This window comes from Protopterus annectens, chromosome 11.part0 (assembly GCF_019279795.1).
Source record: "Protopterus annectens isolate FY-2018-M chromosome 11.part0, PAN1.0, whole genome shotgun sequence".
In the NCBI taxonomy this organism is placed as follows: domain Eukaryota; kingdom Metazoa; phylum Chordata; order Ceratodontiformes; family Protopteridae; genus Protopterus; species Protopterus annectens.
The window spans coordinates 138,747,623-138,770,633 of NC_056745.1; the positions used below are offsets into that span (position 1 = coordinate 138,747,623).

The 23,011-nt window shown below is 40.8% G+C and overlaps 1 protein-coding gene across 5 annotated transcripts in view; it reads left to right on the forward strand.

The window, feature by feature from the left end:
* Positions 1 to 19,653, forward strand: part of LOC122815212 (voltage-dependent L-type calcium channel subunit alpha-1C-like) — a 2,602,552-nt gene extending 2,582,899 nt beyond the window's left edge. For all 5 annotated transcript variants that reach the window (XM_044087523.1, XM_044087521.1, XM_044087522.1 and 2 more), the window contains one exon: positions 16,795 to 19,653. In XM_044087523.1, the coding sequence (XP_043943458.1) occupies positions 16,795 to 17,064 (270 nt within the window). In that variant the 3' untranslated portion in view covers positions 17,065 to 19,653. The remainder of the gene's footprint in view (positions 1 to 16,794) is intronic.
* Positions 19,654 to 23,011: the final 3,358 nt, after the last annotated feature.

Consider the following 23,011-nt stretch of genomic DNA (forward strand, 5'->3'; position numbering starts at 1 on the left):
ATTTAACCGTTTGACATGAATAAGCAGGAGAAAGGTGAAAAGAGCTTTTGGAAGTGTATCATATGTGGCCCTAAAATTCCACTTGCATGTGGTGTTCCTGTAGCTGGAACACCTAACTGCAGAATGCTGTATATGTAAGGCCTTTTAGTCCAGGTCTTTAGACAACCATTAGAGCAAACTAATTCTTAAAGGTCTACTTCCTGCAGACTCCTCTTCTGATAAGCCTAGAAAAAAAGGGGCATGTTTAAGGAAAATTTTAGGCACATCAACCCTAAGAAAAGAAAAGAAAAGAAAATTGGATGACCGTAGCCCTTCCTCAACACCCTAAGGTACTGAGGCTGTACCTGGTCCATTCTGCTTCTGCAGTGAAAGAACTTTCACCTAGTAATTCTTCAGAACCAGTCATTGTGATGTCAGATAATTCCTTAAAGTCTTTGGTTAGTAGGCATTCTTCAGAGATGGCCTTGCCTTGTTTTACATCTAGGCCGTCCCTTCCACTACCTCACACAAGGTCTTTCAGGTCCTTTAGGAGCATTGCTGATTTGAATTTAAAATTCATGATGATTTGTAGTTGTGTTGTTAGTATGATATATAATTTCCCCTGAGCGCAAGTGGGAAGATGGTAACTAAGGGAGTCTACAAAGGTCCCTGAGGTGGTGTATTTGTGTGGGTCAGAGACCATATCTAGTCTGGGATGGAGCTCTTGTCATAAGTTGTGATGTGAAGTTGTTCAATCTCGCCGTTCGTTCTTCACTGATGGGTTCGGAGCTAATCCTCGGCTCCGACACGGCCGTTTAGCAAAGCTCAGAGATTACCAGTAGCTTGAGACCAAGCCCCTTATCCCATGATGCACTGCTGAAATTACCCCAGATCTAGTTTGCCACAGCACTGGTCACTTGGTTTCCAGCGTTGCTTGAGACTTTTTGTGGGATATTCTGCATATTTGCAAGTTTTCTTCATTTTTTTCTTTATAGATATATATATATATATATATATATATATATATATATATATATATATATATATATATATATATATATATATATTCTTACCTTTTATAGCTTTTACTTCTAGCCACGTTATTCATGACTTTTTGCTTCTTGGCCCTTGGCCTGTAGTAGTGTAGACTAGTTTAGGAGTTTATATTATAATTCTATATTGTATTTTATATATATATATATATATATATATATATATATATATATCATAGCGCTTTTTTTGATCATAGCAGTTGTTGATAGCTCTTCATAGTTTGATAGTTTATACATATATATATATATATATATATATATATATATATATATATATATATATATTATGTCTGAAGATAAAGAAAAACACCCGAAGTCTGGTTTTAAAAAATGTCTAGACTGCGGACAAAAAATGTCTGACAGATGCACATGTTCAGTGTGTTTATTGTTTGGGTGAGGTGCACCTTCAGGAGTCCTGCAGTATCTGCCACTCTTTTTTTACTAGGCTCCTGGCTGAGAGGAAGAGGAAACATATAGATTGAGGTCTCTTTAAGCACCCCTTTGTAGAAGCTTTGTCTGACCAGGATGGGGCCAGCAAATCTTCAAAATCTTCCTCAGAGTCTAAGGCAAAAAAATATAAAAAAGTGGAATATACTGTGACTTTGGCTCCACAGCCATCGGAGCCGACAGTCTGTTCTTTTCGGAGCCGGGACTCTGACTTGGAACCGGTCCCCAAGACTCCCCCCTTCTCCACTTCTCCAATTGGCACCATCGGTGCTTTCTTCCAGGTCCTCTGTTAGCCTTTCGGATTCGGATATGGCTTGACTGGTATAGAAGCTGTTAACGGCACCAGGCCTAGCTAAATTGCTGTTGGTTCCAACCTGGGCATCAGAACCGAAGACCACACTTCCAGATTTGACTACTCCTCCTCCGAGCCATACTGTTCCTGTGGATTGTGGAACCCTTGGAGCCAACGGCTGTTCCAGTGTCGTCGGCTCCATCATCAGACATCCTCGGTGCCGACCGGGGACTCTAGGAGCCAATGCTCCCCTTTTGGATCCAGGGAGTATAGTCGCACTGACTTGTCACTGCCGACTCTTCCCCTCAGGGCTTTGGCTCGGGTGAGCTCGGCTCCTACCTCGGGCTTGGAGCCCACGGCATCACTGCGGGAGGGGATGGCGGTCCCTTCATGTCCGTTGACTCCTTCTCATCAGAGCCGTGATGCTTTTGAAGCCATGAGATGAGTGTTGTCTCCAAAGACTTCCTCATCACCAGGTTTGGCCTCTTCTTCCCTTAAAGTGCTTGTGTCCGCTTCTGCTACCATCGGTCACCCCAAGTGTAGAGACCCAGAGCCTCAGGTAGCCCCACTGGGTACTCCCTGCTCTTCTGAGACTTCCCCAGAGGTTCCCACTGAGGAAGTCCCCAGAAAGAGACTGTGCAAGAGGAGGCACTTGGACTCCCCACAGGAGTCCTTGACATCTGACACCGACTTGGATGAGTCAGAAGGGTCCCCTTGATCCCCCTGTGAGGACATCTCCTTTGCGGAGATACTTGAGATCCTTAGGCAGAGGGATAATTGGCAGTCCAAAAGCCCTACTGAGGATGAGTCGGTTCTTCTGAAGGCTTTCAGGTCTCAACCTTCCACCTCCTGGGTGTCTCCACCCTATGATGAGCTTATGCAATTGGTCTCTCGTAGGGCGTGGGAGTTGCCGGAGTCCATGGAGCCTGTCCCTCGGAGGTCTAATAAATTTATTTCTGCCCCCGTGGATAAACCCTTTCTGTCTAAAGGAGTTCCTGTTGATGCCATGGTGGTGGTGGCAGCCACCAAGAAGGAATTGTCTGAAACTTCCCCGTCTATCCATCCTCCTAACAGAGAATCCAGGATCATGGATAGATATGGGAAACACTTGTTTAGTTCAGTGACTTTCACTCTTCGATCACTGAACTATCTGACCCATTTCACCAGACTGTAAAGAAATCTCCTTAAGTAGCTGTAGCTGCAGGCGTCTCTGACAAAGTTTCTGCCCAGCTTGCTACCCTTAATTCCATTGTGAACTCGTCCATGCATCTCATATCATATGCAGCTGATGGTTCGAGTAGGGCTGCAGGTAAAGGGATTGCTCTTCACAGGCATGCCTGAATGCGCCTCTGTTCCTTTGCGGAGCCTTTTAAGTCTTCATTCATAAACACCCCGTTTGACAGTTCATTTTTGTTTGGGCCAAAGGTAAAGGAAACATTGACCAGGTGTGAACAGGAGGGAAAGACTCTGTCTGCTGTCGGAGTCCATTTTTCCACCCCTACTCGGCCTTATCCCAAAGTCCAAAGGGGAGGGAAGATGTGGTTCCGGAAAGCCCAAGGAGCCTTTCAGGACACACGTGGAGAACCCCCCCCCAGGGGCAGAGGAGGGGGTAATAATGGAAGATGCCACCCTCACAGCAGAGGGTGTCCGCAACACCAGGGTGACAGAGATCACTTCCCTGGCCAACCCTACCAGTGCTCCTGAGAGGAGGCCCGACTGTCCTGCTCTGGAGGCAGTTGGGGTCGCTTATCTTTGTACCCAGAAGCCTGGCTAGATAATACAAACGACAGATGGGTACAAAGCATCATTTCCAGAGGGTATTTCATACCGTTCTCCGCTCCACCCCTTCCTGTCAAGAGAATCCCAGATGTTCCACCCAGTTACAGGGAACAAGCAACCACAGAGGTCTGCAAGTTGCTAGAAAAAAGAGTCTCCAGCCAGTCCCAGCAGACCAAACATGATATGGAACTTACTCAAGATTCTTTTTGGTTCCAAAGAAAACAGGGGACTGGAGACCAGCAGACTAAACCAATTTGTGAAAAAAGAAGTTTCGGATGGTCATGCTTCAGTCCATACTTCCCTTTTTAGGGATGGACAATTGGATGTGCTCGATCGATCTCAAGTATGCATACTACCATATAAAAATGGCCAGACCATCCAGAGATCATCTGCGTTTCTAGCTGGGAGCCAGTCACTACCAATTTTGAGCCCTGCCCTTTGGTCTTACTACAGCCCCCAGAGTGTTTACCAAAAGTATGGCAGTGGTCACAGCTCACCTGAGGCATCTAGGATTCCAGGTGTTTCCATACCTAGACGATTGGCTCCTTACCTCCACCACCAGGCATCAACTGATTCAGGCAACAGAATCCACTGTGACACTCTGCAACCACTTAGGCATTAAGGTCAACTTCGGAAAGTCTGCCTTGTTGCCATCGCAGCATATCGTCTTTATAGGGGCAGAGTTATACACTTCAACCACCACTGTATGTCTTCCAGTCAAAAGGGTATCAATTCTTTGCCAACACATCACTTCATTGTTGTCAAAGAACATAGCTCCAGCCGCAGAGGTCTTGACAGTACTAGGTTTGATGGTAGCAGCAATTTTAGCCATTCCACTGGCGAGGATGCATATGCAGATTCTTCAGTGGCTCCTGTTCACTCAATGGTCTTACCAGGAATTGCCAATGAACCATATGATTCTGATTACAAACTCTTGCAAGAGGGATCTTCAATGGTGGTTGACGTCTCTACATGTCACAATAGGATGCCCCTTTGTACTCCCCCCTCCAGTAGCCACTGTGACCACGGATGCTTCCCTGATAGAGTGGGGGGTGCATTTTCAGGGAAAGACTGCCCAAGGCACATGGATGGATCAAGAGTCACATTTGCATATCGATGTTCTAGAGATGAGAACAGTACTTCTGCCATTGCAGTACTTTCAGGACTCTCTTCCTCTAGGGACAATTGCCATGCAGACAGACAACTTGTTAGTGGTCTGATATTTGAACAAACAGGGCAGGACCAAGTCTTACCCCCTTTGCCGAGAAGCCCTCAGTGGGCTGTGTCATCCCAGCGCTTTCTGTTGGCAATGCACATCCCGTGGAGATCCAACGTGATAGCGGACAAGCTGAACAGGGCAATTTTGTTGCCACACGAGTGGTCCCTCAAACAAGAGGTCATGGACAGGATTTTCCACAAATGGGGCCAGCCTTGCTGTGATCTTTTTGCCAGCCACATCAAAACCAAATGCAGAAGCTACTTTGTCCTGATACCCCCTCCGGGAGAACCCCGAGGGATGCACTCATACGCGATTGGCCCCCGGGTCTCCTCTATGCATTTCTCCCAATTCCGCTGATACCCAGATTTTTACAGAAAGCAAAGTTGCTGGGAAGGACTGTCATTCTTATAGCCCTTCACTGGCCTCAGCAGATATGGTTTCCATTTCTTTACCATCATCTCTTGGAGGATCCATGAATCCTGGACCCATTTCCAGACCTTCTGACACACCTGTCAGGAGACCTCCATCCTTCCTTGCATTAACTGAAGCTAACCGCTTGGCTGCTCCAGTTCCCCATATAGCCAGGCTTCATAATCTTTCATATGACACAAGTCAGATTTTGTTGGCCTCCCATAAACCTTCCACTAGAAAATTGTATCATAGTAAGTGGAAGAGATTTTCCATTTGGGCTTCTAACAAGAACCTTGATCCTTACCAAGCCCCATTGTCATCCATACTAGAATTCTTGACTAAGATTTTTCACTAAGGAGCAGCAGCTGCTACCATTAGGGTCCAGTTAGCAGCTATATCTAATTTTCATCTAGGTATTGATGGACTAAATATTATGAAACACCAGTTATCCAAGGCCTTCCTCAAAGGTACCCTTCACATGAAACCTCCAGTGAAGACTCCTTATTTTCCCTGGAGCTTGAATTTCATGCTATCCCATATTATTCTTCCTCCGTTTGAACCAGCATCATCTAGTGAGCTCAAGTTTCTGTCATGGAAAACTATTTTTCTAGTGGCCATTACTTCTGCCTGCAGAGTGTCAGAGCTTCAGGCATTATCTATCAAGCCCCCCTATATGATTTTTCATCCTGACAGAGTATCCCTTAGGACTAACCCTTCCTTTTTGCCTAAAGTATGTTCTGAGACAAACATCAATCAAGTTATTGAGTTGCCCGTTTTTTTCCCCAACCATACCAACAAATTAGCATACATGCTGCACAAACTTGATGCTCACAGACAGCTTGGATATTACCTGGACAGAAAAAAGGACATCAGAAAGTCAGACCAGCTTTTTGTTTCATTCTCTGAAGCCAGAAAAGGCAGACCAGTGGCTAAAACAACCCTTTCTAAGTGGCTTTCAGATTGTGTCACTTACACTTACTCATCTGCTAATAGGTCTTTGTTGCATAAAGCGAAGGCAAATTCAACCAGAGCAGTCTCTACTTCTTCGGCCTTTCAAGCCAAGTTACCCCTTGATAATATCTGTGCTGCAGCCAGTTGGTCTAAGCCTCACACTTTTATCACTCATTACAAAGTGGATAAGGCCTCCAGGGACAGGGCTTCCTTTGGTTCTACGGTCCTAAAAAATGTACTCCCATGAGCCACCCAGGATTTATGGTGCTAGGGACGCTACCCATCAGTGAAGAATGAACGGCGAGATTGAACAACTTTACATAAAGAAGTTATGTACTCACATTAACGTTCCATGTGAGTTGTTCTATCTCGCCTTCATTCTCACGTCCCTCCCTCCTTCCCCCACCTGGCTGACAGTTGACCTGGAGACTGACTTCATCCTGGTTATTCAATGTTTCTTCCTGTCTGGGGAGATTAGTCCTCTTACTAGGATATGGTATACACAGCAAACAGGATCTGAGGTAATTCCAGCAGTGCATCATGGGATAAGGGGCTTGGTCTCGAGCTACTGGTAATCTTTGAGCCTTGCTGAGCGGCTATGTCGGAGCTGAGGATCGGCTCCGAACCCATCAGTGAAGAATGAAGGCGAGATAGAACATCTCACATGGAACATTATGGTGAGTACATAACTTCTTTTTATATCTAGTGGATGAAGTGATAAGCTGTTAATGGCCATATAAGTTAGTACTGGAATTGGGAAAGCTTGTCTATCAGTATTTACATTAAGCAATATTTTTTTTTTCATTAGGAATGGTGTTGGATATTCAGTGTAGAATATCTTCCACAGAGTTTATATTGTTTCTGGGAGGATGTAGGGAGTAATGATACAAAGCTATTTTTTACTATTTAGTTTGAGATTTAAAATTATTATTTTGGCATTGTAGCATTTGGGAATACTGTTGCTGAAAGGATTTAGGTCGTTGGAGTATAGTATGTCTATACTCCCAGCTTTTTTTAAAAGTTTGGTCTATTCTTATGATGTTATGCCCAGGAAGAAGTATTTTGGTGTCATTTATGTTGATGTTTAGCTTGGTTTTGGTAATGGCCAGCATATATGGAGTACATTTGGCTATCAATGAATGAAGTCTGTGATTTTGTTACATATACTACAGATGTTTAATGAGACAGTGTTTAGTTTTTGTTTTTTTGGGTAAGGAAAGAGGGTGTTGCAGTACTGGGGTGGGAGATGATTTGTTAGTCATGTTATGGTGATTGATAGGACCTAGATTTAGGTAAGTCTATATTACGTAGTTGAAGTATGACAACTTTGAACGTTATATGGTCAAGACCATATGTTCGAAGTTGTCGTACTTCAAATTCAAAAAAAAAAAAAAAAACCCAGGAACAAATTCCTGACAGTTGTAAGCAGGGGGGCTTGTTCCCTGTTTACAACCCTTTATTTTCTTTTGTGTTGTTTAATTTTTTTTTTGTACATGTTCGAAATTCTGTAAGTTCGAACATTTAGGTTCGGACATATGGTGTTCGAACTTACAGAATTTCGACTACATAATATAGACCCGATTTAGGTGGATGTCTCTACATTGAAATATTTTAGAAAAGAACAGGGTTTTCAATAGGGCTCTTTTTGAGGTAAATTTTATTTTTGCTTGTAGGTTTGGCTGGGTTTGATGCTATTTAGGAATTCTGTATTTGTAACAGAGATTGGCAGAGTCTTTGAAGAGGTATGGTGCAGTTAAAGTTTGGAAATATCAGGCTTGTTTAGTGGTATGGTTGTTGATTGGTTGGCTGATTCTAGATATAACTGTTGTTTGGTAGTCTGTAAGGTAACATCAGTGTGAGGAAATATAGTTAACCTCACTGATACAAGATACAGGGTTTGATTCTCACCCTTGAAAGGGAAATTGGTTAGGCTTAAAATGGCCTGCAAGGGCAGCTAGCCTAGTACTTACCTATGAACCTATGAGTTATCTACTCCATCTTTACACCAGAGAAAAAGGTTTAGAGTTGGAATATAAAAAGAATAAATATTAAGGCAGATTAGCACTAGAGATGAGATGAGTGGGAAGAGTTGTGTAGGGTGAGATGAGGCACCAAACATGGTCTGTATGACTGGAGCTGACTGGGATCCTTCCCTTGGCTTTGGACCTTTCCCACTTGATTCACTCAACAGCAATACTTTCAATATCGACTGAGTTTCTGGATCAAGTGCTTGACACCAAGTTTTTGTCTTCATCTTTGGCACCCTTACACTTGGTTTCCATTTTGGTGTCAGTGACTTCAGACTTCGATGCCTTGGCACTGATATCTTCCTTGAAGCCCTTCAGGTCATCGGAGGAGTTTATGTCCACTTTAGTGTGGATGATTATAATGCTGAGTCAGATCTCTCTTGTGCCAATGATCTGGGGTAGATATCTGAGGTTAAGCAGAGGCTGATTGCTTCTCCTCTGAGAACTTCTTCACAATCTCCAGTGATGCTGGCTCCACCGCTGAGCACCTTGCAGTCTGTACCTTACCTCCTTCATCAGATATCTTGAGGTCAGAGGAGCGACAATAACTTCAAACAGCCTGCACAAGCTCTCTCTGGATCCTCTGAACAGTTGTTTTTTCCATCCCTTTTGATGTTCTGACATAGAAGACTTGCAAAAGGAGGTACATAGACTCCTGTGTGGAGTCTGTTACCTCAGACACCAAATGGATGATTCACACATTTACACACATGCACACACACACACACACACACACACACACACACACACACACACACACACACACACACAAAACCTCTGATTGCACTCAAAGACATTTACCCATTCACACACACACACACACACACACACACACACACACACACACACACACACACACACACACACACACACACACATACACATACACACCTATACCCACACTCACATGAACACACAAACACTTGCCCTCACTGTTCCCTAACTATTCCCCCTATTGCAACCACCCAGACATAGTCATACACACACATTCACCTAAGACCACTCATCTGTCGCCATATACTCACACATGCAGCCACATACATATACACATGCAGACTCCCCTCACCACTACCTGTCTACTAAACTTCTCGGCACTTACCTCTAATGTGATCTCACTCATTGGAAGTATTGGGTGAAGACAAACATTTGGCAAAATTAATTAATTTGGCCAGCTGAGATAATGTATGCAGTCAAATGATTGTCTGACTCGGTCAGCTGTGTAGAAATGTCTTACTATAGGCATTTCCAGGGGGACAGCACTTGGCTAATTAGCATAGGCCATAGGCCATTCCCCTGGAATACTTCATTAGCATACAGCTCGGCTGCAAAGATGACTCACCACCATGATCCTACAAGCTAGGCCTGTCTCTGAATCAGAAATGATCGTCATCAGTGGTAGCAGTCCATGTTAGGACTTACTGCTGGTGGCAGCCCGTTCTGTATCTGGCCCTTAGTGTGTCTTAGAGGAGTAGATAATTTAAATCCAAATTCTTAGATCTACAGAAGTGCGTCCCGTAAAGAGGCAGTTGTGTATTTCTGCACTGGTATAATTTGTGAGGGTCAGCAAGTCAGTGTCTGTACTTTGGGAAGCCATGTTGTAATAGATGTGGAAGGCAGTTATTATGCAGGAAAAAGTGAACAGGTGAGTGGAGACTTAACTTTTATTACACCTTCCATCTCAGGATAATATGGTACTAATTTTTTCTTAGTGCCTTTTGTTTCCTTTTTGAAGAGCTGTGTTGCAAGAGCAAATATGATGGATAAATTTTGTACAGAATAGTATAATGTAGTGTTTACCAACAAGTTCCCACCACAACTTTTCTTATATTATTAAACTGTGATAAGCTGTAAGAAGTCAGGTATTCTATTTTGATTGTTAAATACTAATATTGCAAAAGTTCTGGATGCATATGCCATAATTGCACTCTTTGAAGACACTGGCAACAGCTTCACTCGATATTTATACAAAATTAAAGCATCCACTAGCATCAACGTCTAAAGCCAAATCAAATTTCTGGTAGCCAATACATCATGCAAGACATGGAGAATGCTAATATCCTGCAGTAGACCAGGCAGAGAAATTTCTTTCATAAACCAAGTGACATGTTTTCCAAATAAGACAAATATTTCATCAGAATTACAATTAAATATGCATAAGTCAGCTGATTGAGCAAGTATAGAGTTTACAACAAACTCCTATTGAAAAATGTGTTAATATGCTGTCACAGATTTATATGAAGTGCTGTATGCAATGTGTTATGTCTTCTACATTTGATTCACTGAATATGTTAATATGTGATATAGTGTACCTAAATATTAGTCAAATTATGTGGCTAAAACTGTTTTTTTGATTTTTGTAATGTATCAGTATTGTAGCTAAAAGTGAGCCCTTCTGGCTCTGTCCTCCTACCTACCCATCTCTATCAGGCTAACTAACTTACTAAGTGAAATAAATAACATTTGAAGATTTGTTGCATGGTTCTCTCTGTAAACTTTGGAAAATGCCAACTATTCGAATCCTGGTCAGTAAGTATTTGAACTGTCTGCTGAAGGGTTCCTACCCTGACCTTCAGTATAATAGCAGAAATCAAAGCAGTACAACAAATGAGTAAACAAGGAGGTGAAGAAGAGGCAATGTGGATCACATGATGTGTATATATAAGCTTGTTTTCATCATTTTAAAATTGTTAAGTATCTGAAGAAGCGTACATTTGGCTACGCGAAAGCACTCGTCCATTTTACTTTTGAATAAATCAGATTTTGAGAACAACAGTTTGGATTATACAGCCGTGGTAGTTACTTTAGTATCTGTTTTATTCTTATTGAATTTTGACTATAAGAACCTTTGGGTGATGACCACAGTTTGTTTTGTGCATGAGTATTGTAATGTATCAGTATTGTAGCTAAAAGTGAGCCCTTCTGGCTCTGTCCTCCTACCTACCTATCTCTATCAGGCTAACTAACTTACTAAGTGAAATAAATAACATTTGAATATTTGTTGCATGGTTCTCCCTGTATACTTTGGAAAATGACAACTATTCGAATCCTGGTCAGTAAGTATTTGAACTGTCTGCTGAAGATAAGGGTTCCTACCCTGACCTTCAGTATAATAGCAGAAATCAAAGCAGTACAACAAATGAGTAAACAAGGAGGTGAAGAAGAGGCAATGTGGATCACAGTTGAGATAAAAAACATATTCAGAATCCCTCTTTGAAAGAAATTATAAGACTATGCTTAAAGGTATCTTTAGGACTGCAGAGAAAAAGATCTGTCTTACTTTAAATGCTCTGAAACTTTATCAGTGCTGCCCAAGTGCTAAACATGGGTTAAAGCAGGCCTTCAGCATTTGAGCAGACACAGTTACTCATGATACGGAAGGGCTCACAGAGCTTGCTTGCTTTCTTCTCAGACTTTTCACTGTGATTTATTTTTTCATTGATTTTCTTTTTCTATACATTTTTCTTATCTTAGTCTTCTGCCAGAACAGATTTGAATAACAAATACCTGTTTAGAAAGCTGATTTCCCTCTTAAGCTTACACTTAAATGTTTTTTGTCTAAGAAAGTAAGAGGTGCATTATTTGTCATGGATTAGTTATGCAAAGAAATGAAGGCAAAAAAGCTCTGAAAAAAATTCCTGATGGTCACAAAACAAAAAATTGGAAGCTGTTCTTCAGCTTCTTTAGAATTTATCATGTTCTACTTATTGTCTGAAGGAGAACATTTTCTGAGAGCATCATCAGCCCTTGGAAGACTCCAGGAATAAACAGATACATCAGTCTCCCCCTCCCTCCAGCTTTATTATGATTAATACAAGTTCTGCCTTTGAGGGTCCAGTCCAGGCCTTTATTCTCCCCTACTTGTCTCTACTCTGCATGTGGTTCTGTAGCAGATATCTTCATCAAACCAAGACATCACAGTGGTAGCATACACCTCTGCATGCCAAGTGCATCATTTTCCCTTTAAATCACAGAGGTCATTGGCTCTTTCTTAACCTTTGCAGTGAAGCCTAGAAGCTGTCCAGGACTTCCAGTTGCTTACTTCAGTAAGGCATACTGCAGCATGGGGAGTCCACCACATAGCTTATGAGCAGCTTGCAGCAGCTTCTCAACAATTATCATTTCCCATAGCCTCCCAAAGACCTTCATCAGCATGTTGAGTTTATTTATGTATCTTTTACTGGCAAATTGAATTGGCCCTTGTCAGATGTTTTTAGCCACAGCGGAATGCAATATCTGTAAATTTGTATGATAGTCTTTCCCAGCTAAATCATGTTTGGCATTTCATCTGTCTTGCTGAAAGAGTTTGATGCATTTCTATGGGTGCTGGTTTAAGTACTTACTTTTCAGATGCTGGCATTTTTTGAGGTGATACCGATTTGCCTGAGCCAGTGCAGCAGGAATCCATTTCTTCTTTGGTGATCACCTTGATCACCTCCTTTTCTCACATCTTACTAAATGTAACCCCAAAACTGGTATTTCTAAAATTTGATCTGTCCTTTCTCACTTGCTGAGACTCTTAACCCCTTTTTTCCAAATGTGTCACCAATACCTATAACAATAATCATAACCCTTTTCTCTGTCCATTCATTAACGCTCATTGCCTTCGCTTCCTGCATCATGGCACTACCTTTCCTCCCTGTAACCTCTTCCCTTCTGCTTTCACTCTCCAGTTCCCTTTTCACTGTCTGTGCTGGTAGTGTCCCACTCTGTGCTTTATTTCTAACACTCTTCATCCCTTCAATACTTTCCCTGCAAGACATTTCCATTTTCTGTCTCTTCCTTTTCCTATGCTTCCATCTGTCTGAGTGCCCATCCCTGCCTACTTCCCGCCTGTGGTTTTGGCTCCTGTATGACCACCTTTATCTTGCCTTTGTCACTTGAGCCTTCTATTGCACCTGTCCTGACGTATTTGTTTCTTCTTGTCATTTATTCTGTGGCTGCTTCTCACACTTTCTCCCTTTACTTTACTCTGCTGCACCCAGTTGACAACCTCTGCCCATATCTTCCTGCATTATGTCTTTTCCCACAATATCCTGTCTGATAGCCTAGTGTTTACTCCTCCTCCTCACCAGTTCTACTATTATTTTTCTCACTTAATAGCCAGTTCAGTACCATCTCTATTTCCTATTTTCTCCAATGAGCCATCTCCGTTCTTCTGAAGACCACACATACTTTCACACCCCAGAGCTTCCTAAGCTAAGCCTATGCCCTACATCCTGAGTACTTCACATATCTCATGCTCACTTTTCTCATCCATTTCACTCCTCCTTTCATACCCCATTCTTTGCACCCTCTCCTGTTTTCATTTTATATTATATTTTCCCTTGTAAATACATTTGTTTTAACCAAGCTGGGCCATTCACATTATGTATTAGTCTTGACAAGTCTAGGTCATCTCTGCCCAAATTAGATTTCAAGACAGGTGCCACCAGCCATTTCCTTTTGTGCAGATGCAGACCCCTCATTATTCAAAGGAAAATGTGACAGATCTTAAGACCTAGCACATCAAGGCAGATAAGAGTTATTTGTTGAGTATGGGTCCAAGTCACAGGTAGTATCTTACATGCTTAAAATCAAGAAAATGAATTTTGAGCTAAAGCTCAAACTCATACCATGACCAATGCAGGAAATCCTTGTAGATTCTGCAAGCTTTCTGTGAACTTATCTTGGAGGAGGAAGCTGTTCTAGTTGATGCCAGATTAGCTTAGGAACCAAGCAGCTAATTGTCATTCATCAGAAGAAAGTGCTCTACAGTTGGGCAGCTAAGCTTGTTTACATTGTCTGTCCGCTACACGAAGCAGCATAGATTGTCTGTTCAGTGCAGTAGAGAGATTTCTCTAAACAGGAGCGCTGCCTTTCTGTAAGAAATCTTAGCTTGATAAACAACACAGTGTTCATCAAGCCTAAGACTGATATCAAAGAGACCAGTATGTTTCCATTTATGGTCAAGCCCCTGCCCCATTCTTCTAAGCTCATGGAGTTACTCTTCAAACCAAGCCTCACAGATGTTCAATTTAATAAGGTGTACATAACATGGAGCAAGCAAGTTCAAAATGGACTTTATAGCATTATTAATAAACCATGAGGAACTCATGGAACACTTGCACTGGGATGCACTGAAATAAATGTGTGGAAGACTGGAGGAAATTTATCATCATCGGTGTCAGTGGCTCAGCAGGTAGCACACTCACATTTGGTACTGGAAGATGAGAAGGCTGTGGGTTCAATTCATAAGCAAAGTATGTGGATTAATTTTGCAATTCTGATAGTATAGTGTGGAATGGGGGGGGGGTGCTGCACTCCTGAATGTGTTGTCCTTTGGATGAGACAATAGACTGAGGTCCCATTTGCCTGAGATGATGTTAGGTGAGGTGGATGTAGAAGTCCCATGGAACTTATCAAAAAAAAGATAAGAGGACGTTCTGGTGGCCTGGCCAAATTTCCCTCAGTCAGTATGAATATCACCTCAGGTATTCCACAAAGAGGGCAGTAGCCTAGTATGACTAACCCGATCAACAAAGAGAAAATAAATAAGCAGTTATAGCATTAAAATTTCTACATTGCACCAGTCCAAGACCTGGGGCTATAACTGGGGTTAAACTCATTGCAAATGAAACAACATGGTAGACCAAACAATAGACCATTACCAGGCAGAGGTAGGCACCAAGTCAAGGGTGAGAGAAGCTGTAGAGGTTAACATGGTTGTGGGGTTTATAGCTGAACATGTGTTCCAGTCTATATTAAAGTCACCGAGGATGATAGTTTTCTGAGGTAAGTTTTGACTTGTCCATTGTAAGAAGGTTTCTAGGTAGGGAATATTGTTACCTGGTGGTATGTAGCATGTGATAATATTGATTGATTTATTGTTGCTAAGTTTGAGTTTAGCTAGGAGAAGTTCAGAATTATTGAAGGGAGGGATTTGCGGATTAATAGTGGTTATTTTTACGTTTTTTTTTATAAAGTAATTCTACCCCTCCCTCATTTTTAGACAGTCTCTCATGGAATAGTACGTTGCATCCAGTAGGGAGGAACTCATCGTCAGCTGTTGTGGACTTCAACCAGGTTTGAGTTAGACAAAGTATGTCAGGGGAGTAGGTGGATAGCAATGCATGCAGTAAATATACCTTATTGTTAATGCTCCGAATATTTAAACATAGTATTAATAGGCTGGTTTTTGGTCTAGTAATGGGTAATTGGCTGGAGGAAGGGGATGAATTAACTGTGGTATTTTGTATAGGGTTAAGCCCTGGGTTTGTTGAAAAAATGAAGAAGAGTTGACTGATTTAATAACAATTTTATTTAATTTTATTTGATTTACTAACAATTTTATTTAATTTGATTTAATAACAAGAAGGTTGGTTCCACATTTCCAGGGTTAACAAAAAGAGTGTTAGAAAGGAAGTAAAAATATGGGTGAGATAAATACTAGTAAATGCAATACATGATTTTAACAACTTACGATAATTCATCTCTATCTCTGTGTTGTAATGACTTGGTAGTTCTCTGGACAATTTCCTTGTCATTTTGTTTTCATAGAAGAAGTAACACCAAAGGATATTCAGCATTTGAAAGGGAGCCTTCTAAAGATGTGGGTAAGCCAGGATGTTGTATGGAGCATGCAGCTAAAGCTGTAGCTAAGCAACTCTGTATCGTGTATTTTTGGTTACAACAGGTCAAGCAGAAGATAATTGTTGAAAGCCTTGTGTGCCAGATATGTGGGAGATACACATGACAGTAAAATGTTCCATGCATTTAATCTAAATCACACAACAGATACAAACTAGTGTCACACCTGACATTTGGAGTCTGCCACATGATTTGAAACTTAGTAGAGCACTAAAATATGAGCAATCAGAGGATTACAGTAGCGAAACTAAGCACATCCTTTGGCAGTTTAAATGAGGGTTCAGTGACAGCTAGTTGAACTGCCTGTTTTTCAGGATGGAAAGCCACAAAGCTCTCCTTTTATATAATATATGAATATTATTTATTGTTGAAACAGCTGTGGTTTATGTTGAGAGAAGTACCAGTCCTTCAAGAAACATAGCAAGAAGGAGCATGTTCAGCTATTCTTACTGAGAACTGTTTGAGGAAAACCTTCTTTTTGCAAAAACAGCCACTTAACATGTTAGAGCTTTCTCTAGAAATTTTCTGTTTCAATTTGTCAGTTATTTCTGTTTTGATTTAAGTCAGTCATGGATCTGAAATCCATCATTAGCATTGTCTACTAAGAGAACAGAATATCACACCAAACTAGGACACAAACATTTGGAAATATATATAACCATAATCAGACCAGTTACAACATATGTATCATACATACAGAATGAACAAGGCATAGACAACTTATATCCATAATATTTTGGTGCTGTAAGTAAGCACTAGAAAAGTATGCTGACTAAACAGCATGCTGAACTAACAATGGTTTGTATAATATGATCAGAAAAATAAATTATTTGTATCTAGTTTTATTAGCCAAACTAACTACATGACATTTAAGGAATCCAAAATGTGTGCCATCAACAGTTATGCAAGTACAAACAGTAGTTAATAGAATAAATTGATTCTTGAATAAACATTACAGAACTAATTTCTGCTTCATTTCTTTTTTGTCTTCTCCATATCTGTCTCTTAAAGGTGCTGATCTCAGAAGGGCTGGTCCAGTTTGCACAAGACCCAAAGTTTATTGAGGCCACAACCCAAGAGATTGCAGATGCCTGTGATATGACAATCGAAGAAATGGAGGATGCTGCTGATAACATTCTTAATGGCAATGCCAAGTCTAGTCCCAATGGCAGTCTAGTACCATTTGCAAAGTGTATGGACAGTGATGAGGAACAAGAGGATATTTGTAGGAGAAATGAAGATGTCTTTAGAGATGACAGGGTTTATATCAGTAATCTGTAACAGCCTGGTAAAGACGTATTTTTTATTCAACTTATTTTAATGTTTCAATCGGGGTTTGTTTCAGAAGTGCCTCACTGTTCTCGTGACCTGGCGTAACCGGAGCAGCATTCTTCATTCATTCATGTCCTTACGAGTCATAGAGTGGGGTTGAAAGAGCCCAAAGTGGTGGTCAGATGGAATATTTTGCTTGTGCCAGTAGCTGGAAATGAGGCAGTGGTGGCGGTCCCCGGTTCCTGGCCCTGTATAGGGCAGGAAGGAAACACTGAGCCTGCTGCAGGCAGCCTTGGCCAAATTATGACTCAGTCTCCCAAAAAAAAAATTTAAAAAAAAAAGGGAAAAAAAATGAAAAGAAAAAAAAAAAAAAAACGGGTCTTGTTCACCTGTGTATAACCGTTTGCACATATTCTGCAGTGTGGACCGTCCAAGAGTTGCACGCTATTTTGGAGGGGCGGGATCGAGCCTTCTGCCACAGATTACCTCTTTTAATTCAAAGGCATTGCATCCTGGAGCCTGAAGGTGTAGTACTCTATTAATGCATGGTAGCATACTGCTGCAACAGACCATGCAGAGGCAAGGTGATGGCCAGCTCTTTCTCATGTATGTTTTGTTTCGTCAGACTGATCATTTTTTTCCAGCATGTACTTAAAGGTTTGCTAGTTTGCAAGGTTGCTTGTTTTTGTTAAAAAATTTCTGGATAACCACCATATTTATTTTTTTTTGTTTGTTTGTTTTGTTTTATTTTAATTTAAGTACTTTAAGAATAGCTCACATTACTCTGTATTAGGTTAGTAAACATTTACAAGAAAAACTGGGAACATTCATTAAAAAAAGTTTGATCAGAAGAATGTGCAAGACTGGAAACAGAACAACCTTCTTTTATACTAGTCATCTGGAATGGGACAAATTGCATGGAAAGAACAGTTTTAAGTAGACATCTATGGCCAGTAATGATGACGGAAAAGACCAATTATACCCATAGGATGAAGTTGATGAATTCCAAAGGCACTAGCTAAAGGACTAAATTAGTTATTAATATTTCCAGGCTTGTGCACACAGAATAAGTAGCAGGACTACAAGGAGCTTTTAAGGGTCTTTTTTTTTTTTTTTTAATTTAAGGTTCCAAAACAAAAGTCTGTATTTTAATTATCTGGCAGATGAGCTCATGCCACAGACAGCTGCTTGGGCTGTGGGCAGGCCGCAATCGGTCTGGTGCGAGATAAGAGTCCAACTTTATTTGGAGCAGGAGAGAGAGAGTGAGAATGAGCAACAAGCACATCTGCAGAGTATGCAGTTTTAAAAGCTGATGTTTTTTTTTTTTTTTTTTTTTTTTTTTTTGTGAGTGTGTGTGTATGTGTGTGCCCCACAAGATATGCAAAAACAATGCAATAATAATGTGACTGTATAAAGGACTTTCAACACAAATTGTATAAAGACATTTTTAAAAAGTTTAAAAGTACTTGTAAAAAGGAAAAGTGATTATAGATATATATTCTGCGTGATGTTTTATTGCGTTCATGATGCTTTTGTTGAGGAGCCTGTAATACTTGAAATTCAGGTTTGTTTCAGTATTTTATTTTTCCTTTTTAATTTAAAAAAAGAATAAATTGAAATTGTGCCAAGCATTTATTCTGAATCAAAATTCAGTTTCTTGAAACCAACTGTCGTATCTTTGCTGCATGTAAACATTTTAGTATTTTAAGTGCACACCCTACTGTATACTGTTGAACTTTTAAACTAAGTGCTTTTTTATTCTGTGGAGAGCCTGATTTTTTTTCATATGATGAAAAAGCAATGTATATATTGTAGGTTGCTATGAAAAATACAATATATTTACAGGTTTAACTGGCTGATTTTGCATATCTTGTGTTCACCTTATTTTTTGAATTTCGCTTTGATTTTCTGATATTTATCAACAGTTTGCATTTTTTGGCTTTGTTATGATTTATTTGTTGGCAGAGACGGGAACCCAGCAGTAATAATTTCCAAAGACGTCCAGTTTTCAGTCCGGATAGCCAAATGCACTGACATATGCCAAACTATATGGCTATAGTGTGAGAGATGGTGGGACACCATTTCCTTTTTTTATGTATGTAATGCCCTGCTGAGATCATAATGACGGTACAAGTATTCATTTTAGTATCACTTTATCTGACACAGTTAATACCAAAAGTCTAGAAATAGAAAATGTCATTTACACAGTTAATTTGGGAACTGCTTTTACTTTTAATACAATTTCTGGTTTGTTAGCACATACGTTTATATGGTGGACCCCATAAATGCTACTGATAGGGCCACAGCCTTAGTTAAACTGCTGTTGTATCCCTTTTTAGGCAGTTAACATTGGGATAACTGAAGTACCAAGCTGGCTGTTCATATAATGGTGACCCTCTATAGAAATATTGTCAGTCAATCAATACTTTACAAAAGAGAGTTTCACTGTGCTGGAAGATCAGTATTAATGGGCCACAGCATGATTTATTGTCTTTTTTTTGGGGGGGGTGGCTTCACATCTTTTAATTATTTAATTCACAAAAGACAACTACACAGTGCTGTTTAAATAAAGAAACATTTCTCTTGGTTGCTGCCAAAGTGTTTGCCTGATATCTTTTACTTGTTTCCCATCATCTTAAGTCCAGTGCAACAATTGCTTATCTCCTGAAAAATGAAGTACTAATGACAGCATAAACATATTTTACTGCTATCATAGTCAGAAGGGAAGTGTGAAGTTAAGTGTACTTAATATTTTAGCTGGTAAAATGTGCCTATTTTTATCTCAGCAGTATAACTTGCATTGTGATATTACTAAATATTTTGTCAAGATGTGCAAAATGTTAAAAACTACAAAGGTTTGTTTCATTACTACTCCCTGCCAAATGACAACTAAACACATGATGTGGCTAATGCAATACAATGATAAGCTTTCCCTGTTAGAGTCTAACAAAACTGACTAATTCCAGAATTTAAAAAGATGGTTACATACCCAAAAACTTGATCAAAAGCTGTCCAAAGATTTTTTACGAAGGTACTTATTTTTAGCTTGCAGTAACATTTACTGGTGGTATTCCAGAGACTGGTGGAAATTTAAAAGAAATGGAAATGATAACATTCTTTGTGGGTTTTCAGTCCGCAGAGTTCTCATCTTATATGGTGACATTCCTGCCTTTGTAGGTATATAGCTCATTGATCAAAAATTCAGAAGTCTCCTGGGTCTGCCTTCTTGTCATTAAGGTCCACGTATTCTTTGCTGACATCAGACATTCATAAATAGATATGTCATACAATCCCCTCCTCAGCTTTTTTTTCTTTCACACTTACCAGAGGGATCAGAACTTGATAGTTCATATTCTGCTTAACCTTATTCTATGTCAACAGTTTTCTAAAATCTTTATAAAATGATAAATGTTTCTTGTTAATTAAGCCTTCTAGCTTATCAGTGGGAGTGGTAAGCACTAGGTGGCCTATCTACCACAAGAGGAGTGGTTTCTGGACCAGAAATTGTAGTTTATTGGCTGTTTGGGCAGTTTTTCCATTGCTTTTAACTTTCTGGTTTAAGAGCCCACGTTTGCACGGGGTTTGTTCTTGTTTAAGCTCCATGGATCCACATTTGGTGGACTTTAGACTGTAAGAGCATCAGGAAGGAGAAGGACATACTCTAAGTGCCTCTGTTTTGATTTTTTCCCAATTTACTGCTTTCTGCACTTGTTTTTAGTCATTTTTTAATTTAATTGCATTTATTTAAACTGCATTTGCTTTAATATTGCTACACACTCAAGTGTGCGAGCTTGCACTGCATTTGAATTGTTTTTTACTGCTGTTTTAGCTGCTTTTCTGTAAAAAAAAAAAACAAAGCAAAAAACAAAGTTCTAAGCTTGTTTCCCACCTTTCCTGTAACTAGTCTGGTCTAGATACAGATTTGCTGTATCCAGGACTGTTTGTAAGCTTCTGAGCCCCCCAAGCCTTTCTGCGTTGGAGGGAAGCCTTCTAGCCTATCAGTGGGAGTGATAAGCACTAGGTAGCCTATCTTCCACAAGAGGAATGGTTTCTGGCCCAGGAATTGTAGTTTATTGGCCGTTTGGGCCGTTTTTCCACCCCTTTCAACTTTCTGGTTTAAAAGCCTGTGTTTTCACTTGTTTCCCGCCTTTCCTGTAACTAGTCTAGTCCAGATACAGATTTGTTGTATCCAGGACTGTTTGTAAGCTTCTGAATCCTTTCTGTGTTGGAGGGAAGCCTTCTAGCTTATCAGTGGGAATAGTAAGCACTAGGTAGCCTATCTAACCCAAGAGGAGTGGTTTCTCTATCCCTTTCAACTTTCTGGTTTAAAAGCGCTGAGCTGAGGTAAACTATTACTGGTGCCAGAAAGTTTGCTCTTCAGTTTTTCCCTTGAATCTTGCTACTTCTTTCTCTCTTGCACTTCACATAGCTTAATCACTTTGCACTTCAACAAGTTTTTGTAGCAATTATTGTAGCACACATAAGTGCCATCAACACTAGTTGTTCTTCACGGATAAAGCTCCAGTACTTAGTAGTTATGACTACCCCTCTTGGCATGATTAAAGGGAAGTTCCCTGTGCTTTCTCCTATTAACCTGGTGCACTTGAGCATTCTGAGGTAGTGTTGCAACTGCCTCATGTAATCAGACAACCCTCTCCTCTTGCCTCCCAACACTCAGGCTTGTGAGAGCGAGCTGCACTTATATCACCAAATTGGAAGTTACGCACTCTTCAGCCAAGACTGGACTAGCTGGTCAAGAGAAGAAGATCAACACCTACACCACACCACATGGAACACATACCCCTCCAGAGCACCCACCATCACATCTCTCACATAAAAACAAAAACCATACACCCAGCATCGTGGACGCTCTCACTAGAAATTTACCCAAACAGCAGAGACCTCCAAGACAGAAATGCACTCAACCACCACAACACAGCACAAACCACAGGACACATACCTCACCTCCACAGTGTGCCTCTCAACCTAAGCCCCTAAGGCTAAACACCTTGCCCAATACACTAATCATAGGTGACTCAATAGTGACGCACACAGATGTCCCACTCACTAGGTTTAATAAGGAGAAAGTAACAGTCAGCTGTCTGTCAGGTGTCAGAATCTGACACATAACACACGCACTCAGGTAACTCCACAACAAGTACAAGTATGACTCTGTCATTGTCCATGTGGGTGTGAATGGCCTGAGATGCACCTCCCTGGACTACATGAAAAGAGATATGGTGGAGCTCTCAGATTATGTGGCCCAGGCAGGTATGACCCTAGCCCTGAGCAGTATCCTACCGTCACCCAGAATGATACCACAGTACAAACAAAAAATGATTGACTTCAACAATTGGCTAAGTTTCTGGTGTCATTCTAAGGAGATCCAGTATCTTTCTGCTTGGGATGATATGATTTACAGACCTCGATGCTTTGCCAGAGATGGCCTGCATCTGTCATCCCTGGGTTTCTGGGTACTGGCTAAGCATCTTGCCACCCCTATAGCACCTTTTTAGGTGGTGATCCAAAGACCAAATTACCACTGTAACAGCCATAAATACACGCAATCAGAGGGTCATGCTGCTCAACACTACAAGTCTAAATCTCAAGATGTACTTGCTCGAAGCACTCCTCAAAATGGAGAACATCGACATTTGTTCTGTAACAGAGACCTGGTTTAAAGCAGCAGAAAGCACCCCTACACTACCAGGCTATAACTCATTCCACACCTTTCGGCCCTGAAACATGGACTGTAGCGCCAAAGGAGGTGGTGTCTCCATATTCGTAAAGGATATGCACACCTCTAGACTAGTAGCCCAGCATAACGCATCTCAGATACTTCAAGTACATCTAACATTGGATAAGATGGCGATCCAGGTCATAGCCTGCTTTATGTTCTCAACCATCTCCCTAGACTCTCATGCCATGTTTCCTAAGCACCCTGGAATCTGTCAAG